Source organism: Oncorhynchus gorbuscha, linkage group LG18 (genome assembly GCF_021184085.1).
Source record: "Oncorhynchus gorbuscha isolate QuinsamMale2020 ecotype Even-year linkage group LG18, OgorEven_v1.0, whole genome shotgun sequence".
NCBI lineage: Eukaryota > Metazoa > Chordata > Actinopteri > Salmoniformes > Salmonidae > Oncorhynchus > Oncorhynchus gorbuscha.
Window position 1 is genome coordinate 58,695,551 of NC_060190.1, and position 18,775 is coordinate 58,714,325.

Here is an 18,775-nt window from a genome sequence, read left to right on the forward strand (position 1 = left end):
GTATTTTCACAATGATTATTGTAATGCACATACAATACATGAATGTTATCATGGCAACTAGAATGGGTAGTTATGGCCTTGGCATGACCTCGTGACCCTAAAGGGAAAGCGGTGACCTCAGACTGACCTATGTCTCTTCTCCTGTTCATCCTCTCTGATTAGGAAGAAATAAGCAGGTCTCCTAGGGAGTGCCACCCTCCACTAGCAGTTTGGGTTGCTAGGTGTGGTCATCCTAAGGCCTGGTGTGCACTCTAGAATAAATTGTTGGAAATTCCCAGAGGAATGTGGAAAGAGAAGGGAAGTGTAATCAATGTCATATACAGTATGTGACATCTTTGAATGGAGAATTAAACCCACCATTGCCCTCTCGTTTATTAATTCATGGACAGGTGAGCCACAATTTAGTGTCTTCAAGAATATAATTGGCTGATGTAATGATCAGCAAAATTAAAGAATAAGCCAATTTTTCCCCATGGTTAAGAGAGAATCAGCAAGCCACATCTACAAGGATCACATATGAATTGAGCACCAGTTGTTTCATTTGGGGTTGCTTCCATATTAAAATAAAACAGTGTCAACTTTGTAGGCACTATCCCTTTCCCAAGTCAAAAGCCTCACTTACCCACCACAGATGGGAAAAATATCTTGAGCAAGAGTGCCCTCAGGTGGTGGAACTAGGTCACTTCCCTAAAGAGTATTAAAAGTGGAGGAATCACTTATATTTTAAAAGTTGTCAGACACTGTTTCAAACGTGGTTCATTTACTGGCGATACAGGTTCACATACATTATCACGCAACGTCTTTGACTGCCCCATGCTATTCCCCACACACACGGCCTAATCTCATATCAAACTAAATATTCCGTTACAAAGACAAATTATACAAAATGTTATAAAATATTAGAGGGACAATGAGAAACTTAACATGAAGATGGTAACCCTTTGGATTGGGGTCCACACCATTTCAGAGCTTCAACTTTGTTCAAATATAACAGCCAGGGGAAGTAACAATAGTCTGTAAGTGCAAAGAATATGACAAAGACATTTAGAGACTGTTTGACTCACAAGGGATCCCTTATTTCAGGGGCACTGATTACTACTCCACCCGTAAGAGAGCACAGGTTGGAGGGACTCAAGGGAGTATAGACACAGGACAGATGTGACATGAAAACCCGTAAGAGTAACACAAAAATATATATTTATCACCATTCAAAAAAAGGTTAAAAAACACAAAAAAGCATTCCAAATTTAAACAGTTAAATTCTGCATTTAGGAACAACAGAGCTCTTCCACACAATTTAACTTAGACTGCCATGTAAGGTGTGATGCAAGCCTTCCCTGTGGTGTTAAGCATAACACTGTTGTGTTTCTTGCGAGGCACAAAGGCATGAGTGTTGGCATGCACCTACAGGTTCCTTTAGTGTGTGTACTTTGTAAGTGGGATGGACAATGAGCAAAGGTAAATATGTTATAATAACTGCAGGGCTGGATCAACAGATGTGTAGTTGGGGCAGCACATGTGTGTTTTTTGTACACTGACATGTGTATAGTGGTGTTTACAGGGTGTCCAGCAGATTGTCGATGCGGGTCACCAGCTCCAGTCTCTTGCTAGAGAGGGTCTTCTCGTTGTCGATGTAGGCCTCCTTCTTAACCTTGCCTGCCACCAGGCGCTCAGCCTCCTGCCAAGAGCGACACACCAGCTCCTTCAACTGGCCGTCCAGCTTCTGCACCTCACCCACCTGTTGACAAACAAGGAAATGTGAGGTTCAACACAGTGTATGCACACAGGTAGGTATAAACTGTACAGACACCAAACACTGTATACACAATTGAATACACACACACACCTTATCTGCAAGGTCGGAGCCCTCTGCTTTGAGGCGGGCCTGCAGGGAGCTGATGTCGTTGGTGAGGGTGCGGTGGTCTGCCTCCAGGATCTTGCGGCCGCTGTTCAGGGCCCCTGTGTCTCGAGATTGCTTATAGCGATTCACAACCTCGTCCATGTGGCGGTACAGCCCTAAACGCTTGTTGACCAGGGTCAGGACCTGCTCTGTGATGGAGGACACCTTCATACGAACCTCTGCAGCAGGGTCCTGAAATGGGGGGTGGGAAGACACGAGACAATCAGCAAGTGCATACAGGAAAAAGGAGATAAACATAGAAGGGAGTGATGGAGAGTACAAGTGCTACCACTATTAACCTCTTCAGTCGACCCTCTACTTTTTCGAACATTCTGTTAAAAATCGCGCAACATTTCAGCGCCCTGCTACTCATGCCAGGAATATAGTATATGCATATGATTAGTATGTGTGGATAGAAAACACTCAGACGTTTATAAAACTGGTTAAATCACAGCTGTGACTTTAACAGAACGTGCGTTTCATTGAAAAGTGCAGGAAAATCTGATCACTGAAAGTGGAAAAATATATCCATCCGCCGCTTCAACCCATTGTTATGGGCGAAAGACATTAAATAGGGCTGAGGTTGCAGTACCTACAGCTTCCACACGATGTCAACAGTCTTGTCATTTGCCAATTCTTTGTTTCTTGGTCAAACGAACAAGAGACAGGCTTTTTCTTCAGGTCTCCGACCGGATATTTTGGTTGAGTAATACACGGACCCCTATGGAAAACACTTTGTCTCGTGATTAATTTGATCGCTTATTAACATTTACTAATACCTAAAGTTGCATTACAAAAGTATTTCGAAGTGTTTTGAGAAAGTTTATCGTCGACTTTTTGAATTTAAAAAAAATGACGTTACGTTATGAAACGCTATTTTTTTCCCGTTTATCACACAGTCTTCATAGATCGATATCTAGGCTATATATGGACCGATTTAATCAAAAAAAAGACCCAATAGTGATTATGGGACATCTAGGAGTGCCAACAAAGAAGATGGTCAAAGGTAATGAATGTTTTATATTTTATTTGTGCGGTTTGTGTAGCGCCGACTATGCTAATTATTTTGTTTACGTCCCCTGCGGGTCTTTTGGGGTGTTACATGCTATCAGATAATAGCTTCTCATGCTTTCGCCGAAAAGCATTTTAAAAATCTGACTTGTTGCCTGGATTCACAACGAGTGTAGCTTTAATTCAATACCCTGCATGTGTATTTTAATGAACGTTTGAGTTTTAACTAATACTATTAGCATTTAGCGTAGCGCATTTGCATTTCCAGAGCTCTAGATGGGACGCCTGCGTGCCAGGTAGGAGCAAGAGGTTAAAGAGACTGAGGGGGAGTATGTTGAGGATGGTGTACCTTAGTGATGGAGAAGTCCAGGCGCACATAGATGATGACAGTGAAGAAGAGTATGTAGAATGCCCCCACCACCAACAGGGGCTCCTGCAGCATCAGGACCTTATTGAAGGTATAATGCACCTGGGGGATGAGACAGACACTGAGGAACTCACACCATCAATTGGGAAACTTACATAGCTTCTATAGCATTTCTCTGAAAGGGTTTGCAGATGTAAAGCATGCATCTTGATTGATTAAATAAAATGTATTTCAGTGGCATAACTCCAGAGCCGTTGCTTATAATAATCCTGTCACCGTAACGGCACTCTGGTTTTCCAGATGCAGTGAAACCAAAAGAAACTGCCTTCCTTTCTCCCCTGTACCTCCCCCAAAAGTCTCTGTTCCCTCCTCCACTAGGGGCTTGCAGCTCACCACTACGTCCTGGATGTGCTGCTCCACCAGGTTGTTTTTAGACGCCACCAGCACGGGGCGGCCAAAGGTGTCTAGGTAAGTGTAGTGCAGCTGGTCTGGAATACGGTCAATGGGGTAGGGGGTTTCCACATGGATGTTCCTGAGAGGAAGAGACATGGATCAATACAATGAAACAGGAGATCAATGCATTTCCACAGATTCTAAATACACATCATGCATCACAGCATACTCACCTGGCGCCTTCTGGCAGTATGAGTTTAACAGTGAGGGAGTCGATGACCTGGTCATCATATACATGGTCAACCAGCCTCATCTTCAGAGCGTACTCATCCCCTAAGGAATATTTGAATTAGCATATTATTTTTTAGCTTTCAGTTAGGCCATTTCTCTTTAAAAAGAGTTCTGGTTATAAACAGTTATCGTAATATGGTAATCTAGTCAACTCAACTCACCCAGGGTGTAGAGGTACTCGTAGCTGGGCAGATTGTAGCCGATAATGTAGTGGGTTTTCCAGCCACCAAACAGGGGGAATCGGGGCCTAACCTCCACCTCCACAGAGTCTTCCAGAATCTGGAGGTGGGAGGTGGAGATGTTGCCGATCTCATCCCGGTAGTACACATCCTGGGCTGAGGCAGGAAGGATGGTCTTTGTGGGAAAAAGGAGATGTAGTTATTATACAATCTTTACAAGTCACCTTTGAGAGCATGATTTGCAAATGCACCAATATTCCATGGCAATAAAAGTGTCTAAAATCAACACACCTTAAAGGACTTGACTGATGAGATGCCACTGTCAGACTGACGCTGGTAGTCATAACGGGAGAAAGGCCCTTTCAGGAATGCCCCTGTGTGCCTCATGTCAATTGTCTCTTCCACAGCAATGTTTCCCCAATGAGAAACTTCAATGATGCGGGTGATGCTGCTAATAGTGAGGAAGGGGGTGTTGTTCTCGTAATGGACCTTCAGGGCATCCTAAAAAGAATGAGAAACAAAGAAATATCAAACTTCTCTTCCAAATATGAATCTACTAAGCCAATGTTTGCTATTCAGCTGGCCCAACAGTGTTCAGACCATTCAACAACAGATGCATCTCAAACCCAGGGCCCTCAGAGACATTATACCTCACTGAATGGGGCGACATCACGGAAGGGGCCGTACTCAATGGCCTCATCACTCTTGCTGGGGTTGCCCAGCTTGGTGTAGCTCTCCACCGTCTTAGAGGCAAGGCGGACATGGGTGGTCTGGCTGCGGGTGGGGTATGGAGAGTACAGGTAGTGGTTGCCCTGGAACACCACCAGCTGACGCTCAGCCTGGGTGATGTGGGTGGGAAAGGGCCTCAGAATGTGGCTCAGGACCGTCTCCACCTTCACTCGCAGCTTTGCGCCAACGGCCAGACTGGAGGGTAACTGCACCTTGTAGAACTCCCCACTGTAAGAGGTTAGGAGACAGGAGGGGTTAGGTCAGTGGACACCAGCACCAACATATGGCTTTAAAAAACAAGGGGACTAACTAAAACAGTGACAGAAACTCCAATGGAAAAAAGGGGTGAAGTTTAACATGGTGAAAATGTGCATATCTAGAAACTTTATAGTCAAATGCTTGACAATGGATAAGCAACATACCCTTCGAACTCAAGGTCGAGCGATTATGATTTGTCAACGCCGATACCGATTATTGGACGACCAAAACAGCCGATACAGATTAATCGGACGATTTGTTTTATTTGTAATAATGACAATTACAACAATACTGAATGAACACTTATTTTAACTTAATATAATACATCAATAACACCAATTTAGCCTCAAATAAATAATGAAACATGCTCAATTTGGTTTAAATAATGCAAAAACAAAGTGTTGGAGAAGTTAAAGTGCAATATGTGCTATGTAAGAAAGCTAACATTTAAGTTCCTTGCTCAGAACATGAGAACATATGAAAGCTGGTGGTTCCTTTCAACATGACTCTTCAATATTCCCAGGTAAGAAGTTTTAGGTTGTAGTTATTATAGGAATTATAGGACTATTTCTATATACCCTTTGTATTTCATTAACCTTTGACTATTAGATGTTCTTATAGGCACTTTAATATTGCCAGTGTAACAGTATAGCTTCCGTCCCTCTCCTCGCTCCTACCTGGGCTCGAACCAGGAACACAACGACAACAGCCACACTCGAAGCAGCGTTACCCATGCAGAGCAAGGGGAACAACCACTCCAAGGCTCAGAGCGAGCGAGTGACGTTTGAAACGCTATTAGCGCGCGCTAACTGGTTTCACCAGCCTCATCTCGGGAGTTGATATGCTTGAAGTCAAACAGCGCAATGCTTGATGCACAACGAAGAGCTGCTGGCAAAACGAACGAAAGTGCTGTATGAATGAATGTTTACGCGCCTGCTTCTGCCTACCACCGCTCAGTCAGATACTTGTATGCTCAGTCAGATTATACGGAACGCATGACACGCTAGATAATATCTAGTAATATCGTCAACCATGTGTAGTTAACTAGTGATTATGATTGATTTTTATAAGATAAGTTTAATGCTAGCTAGCAACTTACCTTGGTTTACTGCATTCGCGTAACAGGCAGTCTCCTTGTGGAGTGCAACAAGAGGCAGGTCGTTATTGCGTTGGACAACTTAACTGTAAGGTTGCAAGATTGGATCGCCCGAGCAAACAAGGTGAAAAATAGGTCGTTCTGCCCCTGAACGAGGCAGTTAACCCACCATTCCTAGGCCATCATTGAAAATAGGAATGTGTTCTTAACAGTCTTGCCTAGTTAAATAAATGTTAAATAAAGGTGTAAAAAAATAAATAAAATTGGTGTCCAAAAATACAGATTTCCGATTGTTATGAAAAATTATCACTAATTAAATCGGCCATGCCGATTAATCGGTCGACCTCTACTTCGAACACACCGATAGCATCATGGCATTTTGGTACATTAGAATTCCATTCATTTCCAGTGAAAAGTTGTGTTTGCCTTGCAGCATTGCATTTCAGAGGCAGTTGCAGTGCGTTCGGTGTGGTACAAACGTATGCGTGAAAATGTATGCGTAGACGGCTCCACAGAAATGGTAGAAGGTGAATGTTTAACTTTTGTTGCACACACATCCAGATGATGCTGCATACTATTTTGCACAAAGACGCTCTTGGTGTGTTTGAAGCGTTAGTAAACAGGGATGCACCAGCAATTATAGACCTCTCACCTTTGGCCTTGGATCATTGTCTGCTTGAGCTCAAGTATCCCATCCTCCTCTTCATCACCCTTCACCTGGCAAAGACACACATGTTTACATGTCTGTCCAATCCAGTGCAATTCAACTCTTATTACTGCAACTGGACCTGATCTTTATTCATTATAGATAGGAATGAGTTTGAGTATGTTGCGTTGTGACTAGAGTTAGTACTGATTCCCCACGGCTATGGGTGGTGTGCACACAATCACTGATAGCACACACAAATCTTAATTTTACAACCCTCACCATGAGGAAAACATTTATTCTAACTAGTTACTAAACATTATCTTACATAATCAAAGGTCCCAAATTGATGCACACAAAAGGAGATGTTCAGAATATAGATAAAACATGGAAATAACTTCCCTCTGCGGATACGTGTCATTCCTGACAGAACGAGCGCGGCGGAAGTGCACTCGTTGGCCCATTCAAACAGTTCCACGCCACAATCACATAATTCACTTATATTTTATTGCTACAGCCTTGCATTGTTAGCGAAACACATTTGCTATCTAGCAAGTAAGTTAGCTTCCTCGCCTTGACTGGGCGGGCGCTGCAGGACAAATATGTGCATGCTATTGCTAGCTAGGTTAACTACCTAGCCTACTAACGTTACCTATAATCATGTGTTTAGGTAACTACCTGGAGAAAAATATTTGGTTTACAGCGAATGCATTCCTAAGTCACGTACCGATGCCCCGACGTACGCAAGGTTGGGGGCCAATCCGGGCTCTACTGCCAATATAAAGCTATGTACCGCCGAGTCTCCCTGGTTTAACAGAAGAATCTCTGCTGTTATCTTAGCAATGTGCGTGCTCAGGTCCACTGTTCGTTTCACCTCCTCGTTCACCAGCCCGTCGGCAACTACTCGATAACACAGTCCGGTGATAAGGAGCAGACAAGTGGGAACTGTGCAGAAAGGTATGCTTCGCGCCATTGTTATAGACTTCAACAGTTTGTATAGTTAAAGCTAGAGAGGGGGGAAAAAACAAATGCCGCGCACTGCTTTAGGATCAAAGTTGCAGCCGAAAGGATGACGCTTAATTCATTTCTCACGTAATGGCGTATACTTCTTCGTCTTCTTCTTCTGTGGGTTTTATGACAGACTACAACCAAAACATGTATTTTGCCGCCACCAACTGGACGGGTTGAAACCAAAACAGGGTAAAAAAAAAAAAATCAGATTCATTACTAACTTAACCCCCCCCCCCCAAAAAATATCCATATCTCCCATCTCAGGCTCATTCGATCAGCTGCTCCTCATTAATAATCCGTACAATCCTACAAGATACAAGGTGACATTCTCATCATTGTATACTACTTTTCTCCGTTTCCATTATTTTGGACAATATTCCAATTCTCCCTGATTCTACCGCCATTAGATTCAGAATCCACTTCATCATCTGCTTCCGCCATCTTTTTCTCTCAAAACACGCTGATCTCGCTTCTTGCGATACTTCATATTCTTATACTTCCTATTCCACTTCTGCTAGCTATATCAAGTTCTCAAAAACATTTCCTAGTTGGGGCCGTTTCGACAGAACACCGGAAATAAGTGTTTGTAATGGCGTAAACTGGTTGCTTCCCAGGCTAAATGGTTTTTCTTCTTCTATGATATCATGGCGGTCCGCAAACAATCATTTAAGTGCATGTCGCCGCCACCTACTGTGCTGGAATGTAGGATCAATCATGATCTGCCCAATTCTGTACTACCATGAAAATAAAATAAAAACATTTACATTTAAGACATTTAGCAGACGCTCTTATCCAGAGCGACTTACAAATTGGTGCATTCACCTTATCCCTACTAACTAACTAACCTACTAACACAAGCATTTCGCTACACTCGCATTAACATCTGCTAACCATGTGTATGTGACAAATACATTTTATTTTATTTTTTAGATTTTTAACTTCTACCCCATTAAACTTGATCTATATAATGCTGAAAAACTCCACCTTTAGGATTGTTCAGCATGTCAAAAACTATTTCAACAGTAACATCTGCTACCCCCAATATCTCTTTTGCTGTATCCACAATAACCTTCAACCTGGCATTTCTGCTTTCCACAACCTTTTTATTTATTTTTTTCACCTTTATTTAACCAGGTAGGCTAGTTGAGAACAAGTTCGCATTTACAACTGTGACCTGGCCAAGATAATGTGAAGCAGTGTGACACAAACAACAACACAGAGTTACACATGGAATAAACAAACATACAGTCAATAACACAATAGAGAAAAAAAAGTCTATATACAGACTGTGCAAATGAGGTAAGATAAGGGAGGTAGGTAATAAATAGGCCATAGTGGCGAAACAATTACAATTTAGAAATTAAGCACTAGGGTGATAGACCTGAATCGTATTGATAACCTTACTAATAAAAGCTATGAAGTCAACTTTATTCATTATCAAAGTGTGCTTTGACACTACACATTCATGAGTACAAGATTTCTGAACAGGCCTCCAAACCATGCCAGGCCCAGCAGAAACACCAGCCCCGACATTAGGTGCACTTACTACAGGAACAGCCACCTTGAACTACTTCACAAGAGCCAACAAAAATAGCAAACCCTAATGCTACATCAGCTATCACGCTCAACGCCGAACTATACCACTACAACAATCTGCATGAGCACACACACACTTAGTCCAGGCGACCAGTTTTGATAGCCTTTAGCCGCACCCTCATACTACTCCTTCTCTGTTCCGCGGGTGATGTGGAGGTAAACCCGGGCCCTGCATGTCCCCAGGTACCCTCATTTGTTGACTTCTGTGATCGAAAAAGCCTTGGTTTCATGCATGTCAACATCAGAAGCCTCCTCCCTAAGTTTGTTTTACTCACTGCCTTAGCACACTCTGCTAACCCTGATGTCCTTGCCGTGTCTGAATCCTGGCTCAAGAAGGCCACCAAAAATTCAGAGATTTCCATACCCAACTATAACATCTTCCTTCAAGATAGAACTGCTAAAGGGGGAGGAGTTGCAGTCTACTGCAGAGATAATTAGATAAAGTAATGTCATACTTTCCAGGTCCATACCCAAACAGTTCGAACTACTAATTCTGAAAATTACTCTCTCCAGAAATAAGTCTCTCACTGTTGCCGCCTGCTACCGACCCCCTCAGCTCCCAGTTGTGCCCTGGACACCATTTGTGAATTGATTGCCCCCCATCTAGCTTCAGAGTTTGTTCTGCTAGGTGACCTAAACTGGGATATGCTTAACACCCCGGCAGTCCTACAATCTAAGCTAGATGCCCTCAATCTCACACAAATCATCAAAGAACCCACCAGGTACAACCCTAACTCTGTAAGCAAGGGCACCCTCATAGACGTCATCCTGACCAACTGGCCCTCCAAATACACCTCCGCTGTCTTCAACCAGGATCTCAGCGACCACTGCCTCATTGCCTGTATTCGCTACGGTGCCGCAGTCAAACGACCACCCCTCATCACTGTCAAACGCTCCCTAAAACACTTCTGTGAGCAGGCCTTTCTAATCGACCTGGCCCGGGTATCCTGGAAGGACATTGACCTCATCCCGTCAGTTGAGGATGCCTGGTCATTCATTAAGAGTAACTTCCTCACCATTTTAGATAAGCATGCTCCGTTCAAAAAATGCAGAACTAAGAACAGATACAGCCCTTGGTTCACTCCAGACCTGACTGCCCTCGACCAGCACAAAAACATCCTGTGGCGGACTGCAATAGCATCGAACAGTCCCCGCGATATGCAACTGTTCAGGGAAGTCAGGAACCAATACACGCAGTCAGTCAGGAAAGCTAAGGCCAGCTTCTTCAGGCAGAAATTTGCATCCTGTAGCTCCAACTCCAAAAAGTTCTGGGACACTGTGAAGTCCATGGAGAACAAGAGCACCTCCTCACAGCTGCCCACTGCACTGAGGCTAGGGAACACGGTCACCACCGACAAATCCATGATTATCGAAAACTTCAACAAGCATTTCTCAACGGCTGGCCATGCCTTCCGCCTGGCTACTCCTACCTCGGCCAACAGCTCCGGCCCCCCCGCAGCTCCTCGCCCAAGCCTCTCCAGGTTCTCCTTTACCCAAATCCAGATAGCAGATGTTCTGAAAGAGCTGCAAAACCTGGACCCGTATAAATCAGCTGGGCTTGACAATCTGGACCCTCTATTTCTGAAACTATCCGCCGCCATTGTCGCAACCCCTATTACCAGCCTGTTCAACCTCTCTTTCATATTGTCTGAGATCCCCAAGGACTGGAAAGCTGCCGCAGTCATCCCCCTCTTCAAAAGGGGTGACACCCTGGACCCAAATTGTTACAGACCTATATCCATCCTGCCCTGCCTATCTAAGGTCTTCGAAAGCCAAGTCAACAAACAGGTCACTGACCATCTCGAATCCCACCGTACCTTCTCCGCTATGTAATCTGGTTTCCGAGCCGGTCACGGGTGCACCTCAGCCACACTCAAGGTACTAAACGACATCATAACCACCATCGATAAAAGACAGTACTGTGCAGCCGTCTTCATCGACCTTGCCAAGGCTTTCGACTCTGTCAATCACCATATTCTTATCGGCAGACTCAGTAGCCTCGGTTTTTCGGATGACTGCCTTGCCTGGTTCACCAATTACTTTGCAGACAGAGTTCAGTGTGTCAAATCGGAGGGCATGTTGTCCGGTCCTCTGGCAGTCTCTATGGGGGTGCCACAGGGTTCAATTCTCGGGCCGACTCTTTTCTCTGTGTATATCAATGATGTTGCTCTTGCTGCGGGCGATTCCCTGATCCACCTCTACGCAGACGACACCATTGTATACACTTTCGGCCCGTCATTGGACACTGTGCTATCTAACCTCCAATCGAGCTTCAATGCCATACAACACTCCTTCCGTGGCCTCCAACTGCTCTTAAACGCTAGTAAAACCAAATGCATGCTTTTCAACCGATCACTGCCTGCACCCGCATGCCCGACTAGCATCACCACACTGGATGGTTCCGACCTTGAATATGTGGACACCTATAAGTACCTAGGTGTCTGGCTAGACTGCAAACTCTCCTTCCAGACCCATATCAAACATCTCCAATCGAAAATCAAATCAAGAATCGGCTTTCTATTCCGCAACAAAGCCTCCTTCACTCACGCTGCCAAGCTTACCCTAGTAAAACTGACTATCCTACCGATCCTCGACTTCGGCGATGTCATCTACAAAATTGCTTCCAACACTCTACTCTGCAAACTGGATGCAGTTTATCACAGTGCCCTCCGTTTTGTCACTAAAGCACCTTATACTACCCACCACTGCGACTTGTATGCTCTAGTCGGCTGGCCCTCGCTACATATTCGTCGCCAGACCCACTGGCTTCAGGTCATCTACAAGGCCATGCTAGGCAAAGCTCCGCCTTATCTCAGGTCACTGGTCACGATGGCAACACCCATCCGTAGCACGCGCTCCAGCAGGTGTATCTCATTGATCATCCCTAAAGCCAACACCTCATTCGGCCGCCTTTCGTTCCAGTACTCTGCTGCCTGTGACTGGAACTAATTGCAAAAATCGCTGAAGTTGGAGACTTTTATCTCCCTCACCAACTTCAAACATCAGCTAGCTGAGCAGCTAACCGATCGCTGCAGCTGTACATAATCTATTGGTAAATAGCACACCCATTTTCACCTACCTCATCCCCACAGTTTTTATTTATTTACTTTTCTGCTCTTTTGCACACCAATATCTCTACCTGTTCATGATCATCTGATCATTTATCACTCCAGTGTTAATCTGCAATATTGTAATTATTCGCCTACCTCCTCATGCCTTTTGCACACATTGTATATAGACTCCCCTTTTTTTCTCTGTGTTATTGACTTGTTAATTGTTTACTCCATGTGTAACTCTGTGTTGTCTGTTCACACTGCTATGCTTTATCTTGGCCAGGTCGCAGTTGCAAATGAGAACCTGTTCTCAACTAGCCTACCTGGTTAAATAAAGGTGAAATAAAAAATAAAAAATAAAAAAGTCTGGGATCTGTCATTACTGAGACCCATGCCGTTTGTGCAAATTGTTGTAGTGGTATAGTTCAGTGTTGAGCGTTATAGCTGATGTAGCATTAGTATTTGCTATTTTTAGTTGGCTCTTGTGAAGTAGTTTAAGATGGCTACTTTTGAGTTGAAGTCCCTTTTGGATAACCCTTGGTGGGAGGTTTTTGATAAATGTGGTAGAGTTGATTTAATGAGCTTGGTTGAGCATTGTTCAATATCGACTCCGCAGTGTGTAGTTAAGGCGGAGGTTAAACAGATAGTGTTAAATGTTTTGTTGGAAGAGCAGGTGCTTGTGTTACCACTGCCTAAGCCTAATACCCCTGTAGGGGATGTTGCTGTTCCTGTAAGCCCATTGGTGTCTGAGAATGAGGGCGAAGCTAAAGCTCAAGCCACATTGCCCCGTTTCGATCACAATATCTACAGCAAGTCCATAGATAATATTAAAGAAAATGATGGCGCTTCCATTGCTGCTCCTGTACTAAGTGAACCTACTGTCAGAGCTGGGGCTTCTGCTAGTCCTGGCATGGTTTCCAGACCTGTTCATAAATCTTGCGATCATGAATGTGCTGTGTAAAAAGAAACTTTGACAGTAACATCTGTTACCCCCAATAACTCTTTTGCCATATCCACTATAACTTTCAACCTGCCATTTCTGAGTTCCATAACCTGAGTCGTGTTGTTAACCTTACCAATGAAAGCTAGGAAGTTAACTTTATTGACTATCAATGGTTGTTGACATGTTAAATAATTCTAAAGGTGGATTGTTTCAGCATGATATAGATCAACTGTAATGGATTGGGGGGGAGGGAGTAGAAGTTAGTAGGGATTTATTTGTTTTTTAATTGTATTTTCGTAGTGGTACAGAATTTGGCAGACCATGATTGATCGCACACTCCAGCACAGTAGGTGGCGACATGCACCTTACACGTTTGTTTGCAGACCACCATGACATCATATAAGAAGAAGGGCGTAAACTGGTCCAAAGATGCAGTTCCGAAGAAAAAAACGGCAGAGGGAGCCATTGTCCTTTTCTCTCCAGTAACACACAAATCTGTGTGTAGCTTGTAGCTACAACCTAATTTTACTTGTGAATGACCAGAATATAGATGGAATGTGTTCGACCCCTCCCTATCGTCCCCACTTAACTTCAAGATAGCTGTCATGGATGGCATTGTTCCTGTACCCAATCATAGCCTAGGCAGCCGATAATGCAGATCTAGCATTCCCGTTCGTGGACCGGTTCTTACATAAAGCATTAAGGCTGCAAAGGCAGCATGGAGCATCGTCCAAAACATACATCTCTTTCTCACAAAACACGTTTGAATTTTCGAACTAGTTTTCATTGGGAAGGCAGAAGACAGAACACAGAATCCTACAAATTACTGCACTTGCTTAATTACATCACTTTTGTTTTGAGCCGACTACGCCTTTGGCTTTGAACGGGGCACCTGGTTTATGCCCGGGTGGCAGCCCGGCTCCAAATCGAATGAAATCCATTTTTAGCGGATGCAAAACACGCCTACACAGGCGCCCGGGAGGGACTCATCGAACCGTCTCAATGACCACTCAAAACCCTTCCACAAGGCCTGAAAACTAGTCCAATTTTATTTCTCACATTTATCCAACAGGTGTCTCTATAATGACAATCTAGATACAACTGGTAAAATTACTTTACCTTGCTTTCTGCATTTCTCCCTTTGTTATGGTTCATCACACCAATTGATTTATTCTGAACTATGGTGATTGATAGTAAATGGATAAGACATAGGCCTATGTTTTCTTTAGAAAACATTATTGTGAAATTGTGTTAACACTATGTTAAAATTGTGTTATAGTGTTAATACAAGTCACATTGTTCTAAAATAATCATATTATAAACTGGAGTATAAAAATTGAAAGGCCCCAACAGTTTTTGGCTTCTTTTATATATTTCCGAGGGTTTATAGCATGGCTTTGATGATCCTTGGTTGGGGTCTGAGCAGATTATTTGTTGCGATTGCAAATGTAAACAAAATGGTGGTCCGATAGTCCAGGATTATGAGGAAAAACATTTCATTCCAAAATATTTATTCCACGGAACAAAGCTAGATCCAGGGTATGACTGTGGGAATGAGTAGGTCTCGAGACATGTTGGACAAAATCCACTGAGTCGATGATGGCCCCGAAAGCCTTTTGGAGTGGGTCTGTGGACTTTTCCATGTGAATATTAAAGTCGCCAAAAAATAAGAATATTATCTGCCATAACTACCTGTACTCCCTGTTCACCCATGACTGCGTACCCCACGAGTCCAACTCAATCATCAGGTTTGCTGACGACACGTCAGTGGTAGGCCTGATTACCAACAACGACAAGTAACGACAAGGGAGGTTAGAGCACTGGTAGAGTGGTGCTAGGAAAATAATCTCTCCCTAAACGTCAACAAAACGAAGGAGTTGATCGTGGATGACAGGAGACAGAAGATGGAGCACAACCCCATCTTCATCGACGGGGCTGCAGTGGATAGGGTCAAAAGAGTCAAGTTCCTCAGCGTGCACATCACGGAGGTCCTAAAATGGTCTCACCACACTGACACCATGGTGAAGAAACTGCAACAGCGCCTCTACAACCTCAGGTGGCTGAAGAAATTTGGCATGGCCCCCTGAGCCACTGAGTGTTCAATTGGCTGCTGTCTGACAGGCACAGACAGTACAGGTGCATCAGAGCCAATGACCGAGAGACTAAAAAACTGCTTTCATAACCAGACCATCAGACTGTTGAACAGCCATCACTAGCCGTCTACCAAGTGATGCACACTCACTTACACAGAACACAAACACAAGTCAGGCACGCACCTGCATAACCGTGGGAAGTAGGGGTGCTGAGGGTGTAGATGAAGGGGTTTAAAGAAGGATTTTTAAGCCATGAAACAATTGAGACATGGATTGTGTGCATGCCATTCAGAGGGTGAATGGGTAAGACAAAATATTTAAGTGCCTTTGAACAGGGTATGGTTGTCGATGCCAGGCGCACTGGTTTGTGTCAAAGAACTGCAACACTGCTGGGTTTTTCACACTCAACAGTTTGGACATCGAGCCAACCTGACACAACTGTGGGATTCAACATGGGCCACCATCCCTGTGGAACGCTTTCCACACGCTGTAGTCCATGCCCGACGAATTGAGGCTGTTATGAGGGCAGCTCTACATACAGCTTTTGTCATTGCTGTTCTGAACCCACTGCCCCCAGATCGTTGTGACGTCGCCAAGTTTGCCTTCCCCCACCCCTTCCCCGTCCACTGCCCTGTATGGAGGTCACGTGTCATTTTCCAGTCTGCCATGTACTGAGATTGCTATCCAAACATGCATGGCTTGAAATGCGGTCACCGGTCAAATGTGTGTAGCAAGCACTGCCACAGCAGCATAACATTTGATTAACACTAGAAAACACTTGATTTACATCATCATCAACATTTGGTCTGGTTGGCTGATAGCCTACGAGCAGCAGCACTTCATAATGTTTTTCCTTATAGAATCATTGCCATAGGAAGGGTGCTGGAGGTGCTGCAACACCCCTGATAAATTGAAATAGATTTGACCCCTGATCAATTGAAATAGATTTGACCCCTGATCAATTGAAATAGATTTGACCCCTGATCAATTGAAATAGATTTGACCCCTGATCAATTGAAATACATTTTACCCCTGATCAATTGAAATACATTTTACCCCTGATCAATTGAAATACATTTGACCCCTGATCAATTTAAATACATTTTACCCCTGATCAATTTAAATACATTTTACCCCTGATCAATTGAAATACATTTAACCCCTGATCAATTGAAATACATTTGCCAAAGGTAAAGAATTACTGCTTTGTGTTCAGAAATAAAATAAATAATTCAGAATAGCCTACTACACCATGAGTGAAAAAATTGCCTAGCTGCAGATTATGTGTAGCCTACATTCGACAATGCGCAGCAAATCTGTCAGTGAGTATGACTGTGGCAATGCAGACAAAAAAAGTATTTCGCAATATTTCAAATACAATTGCGGAAAAACAAAGGTTGGAAAGCAAGCGAGTGAGCTGCGCATCTTTGGGTGAGTCAGTGAAACTGGAAAGATTTTTTAGGACTATAATGTCCTCCTCATAATGTACAATGTGTCTCTACACACCTTTCCCTCCCGATGTTAGTCATGTCAGGGAGCACTGTAACTAGCTTCCTTGCAATTTATGATGAGTGAGTGTGTTGTTTCAGAAATAAATAGGCCTTTGCTACAGAGGCAGTTAGTGCCCACCGGTCACACACTGGTTGAATCAACGTTGTTTCCACGTCATCTCAATTAAATTAAGTTGAACCAACATTGAATTGACGTCTTTGCCCAGTGGGGTTATGATTTGAGATATTAATGATGAAACTCCATTTCATTTTTCAAGGGTGGGATGGGGTTATTTCATTTTGAGCACCTGCTTCCTGAAAGGTCTGTGCATGGCCCTGACACAAGCTATCACACACACGCCTCATACTCACAAATGCACTTGCATATACACTCACAGAGCAAAACCTCAGTATTGAGTAGTAGTGAACTACATTCAACTATACTGAACAAAAATATAAATGCAACATGCAACAATTTCAAAGATTTTACTGAGTTACAATTAATATAAACAGTCAATTTAAATAAATAAATTAGGCCCTAATCTATGGATTTCACAACTGGGCAGGGGTGCAGCTATGGGTGGGCCTGGGAGGGCATATTCCCACCCACTTTGCAGCTCGGCCCATCCAATGGGGAGTCAGGCCCTGCCAATCAGAATTAGTTTTTCCCCACAAATTACAGACAAATTACAGACAGAAATACTTATCAGCTCATGAAACATGGCACCAACACTTTAAATGTTGTTTATATTTTGTTCAGTGTACATTTACTTTTGATACTTAAGTATATTTCAAACCAAATATATTTAGACTTTTACTCAAGTAGTATTTGACTGGGTGACTCAGTATCTTTACTTTTACTCAAGGATGACAATTTGATACTTTTCCACCACTTGTTAAACGGGCAGTGCCAGAGGACCTGAGGGACCTACTAGGTACATAACTTACAAGCATGTCTGACATGTATTGGGGTGCACAATTAAAAAACAATATAATAATCTTAAAATTCATTCTAAAACTCTCATGCACCAGTGCAGGGACCTTAAAACGGTGTAATGTGTGCTCTCCATTTGGTCTTGGTCAGTACCTGTGCTGTTGTATTCTGTACAGTTGACCAATGGCTTTCTTGCGTAGACCAGACTTGTATTTAAGAGCAGTTGGGGGCCACGGAAGGAGAGTTGTATGGCATTGAAGCTTGTCTGGAGGTTAGTTAACACAGTGTCCAAAGAAGGGCCAGAGGTATACAGAATGGTGTCATCTGCATAAAGTGCCTGTAAACAGGGTGTGATTAACAATAGCTTGCACTTCTTCAGATATGCAAATAAAAACAATTTTGAAGAAGATGGTGGGGATAGGATTGTGAAGGCAGGTAGAAGGCTTAAATTATATCACTTCCCTTAGCATGTCTGTGTCAACCACGGAAAAATAAATCCATTGTGCCTTTGCGTGGTAGGCTAGGGCAAATATCATCAAACTTCTCATCAGGTCTTTATTAACTGATAACCATGTTTTTTAAAATGTTTGTTATTAAGCTGTAGTCTGGGCGGCGGGAGGCTTCCATAAGAGTGGCTTCAAAAAAAGCAGCACTACAGTCTGAAGACAGCCATGTAATCAATTTTGAACTCCGTAATGAGGTCATTCACGACCTCATTTGCTAAATACTTGCAAAGTAGCTAAAAAGTACTAAGTAGATTAAAAGCTACCAAAATGCTAACGTTG

At 43.3% G+C, this 18,775-nt stretch overlaps 1 protein-coding gene across 1 annotated transcript; it reads right to left on the minus strand.

The window, feature by feature from the left end:
- Nucleotides 1-743: 743 nt before the first annotated feature.
- Nucleotides 744-8,463, minus strand: LOC124003626 (dolichyl-diphosphooligosaccharide--protein glycosyltransferase subunit 1-like). Its single transcript, XM_046312040.1, has 10 exons — nt 7,598-8,463; nt 6,877-6,941; nt 4,792-5,098; nt 4,433-4,642; nt 4,124-4,316; nt 3,905-4,004; nt 3,672-3,810; nt 3,261-3,380; nt 1,847-2,092; nt 744-1,738 (listed from the first exon to the last, which is right to left on the minus strand). Exons 1-10 carry the CDS (start codon nt 7,841-7,843, stop codon nt 1,556-1,558), a joined length of 1,809 nt encoding a protein of 602 aa, XP_046167996.1. The 5' UTR covers nt 7,844-8,463; the 3' UTR covers nt 744-1,555.
- Nucleotides 8,464-18,775: the final 10,312 nt, after the last annotated feature.

What these genes read in the sequence shown, in the direction of transcription:
- LOC124003626 (XM_046312040.1), bottom strand. Translation starts at nt 7,843, where the DNA reads ATGGCGCGAAGCATACCTTTCTGCACAGTTCCCACTTGTCTGCTCCTT. An exon ending in ACAATGATCCAAGGCCAAAG is followed by an intron (nt 5,099 to 6,876) that starts GTGAGAGGTCTA and finishes AACCTCTTACAG; the next exon opens with TGGGGAGTTCTACAAGGTGC. An exon ending in GCTCCGACCTTGCAGATAAG is followed by an intron (nt 1,739 to 1,846) that starts GTGTGTGTGTGT and finishes GTTTGTCAACAG; the next exon opens with GTGGGTGAGGTGCAGAAGCT.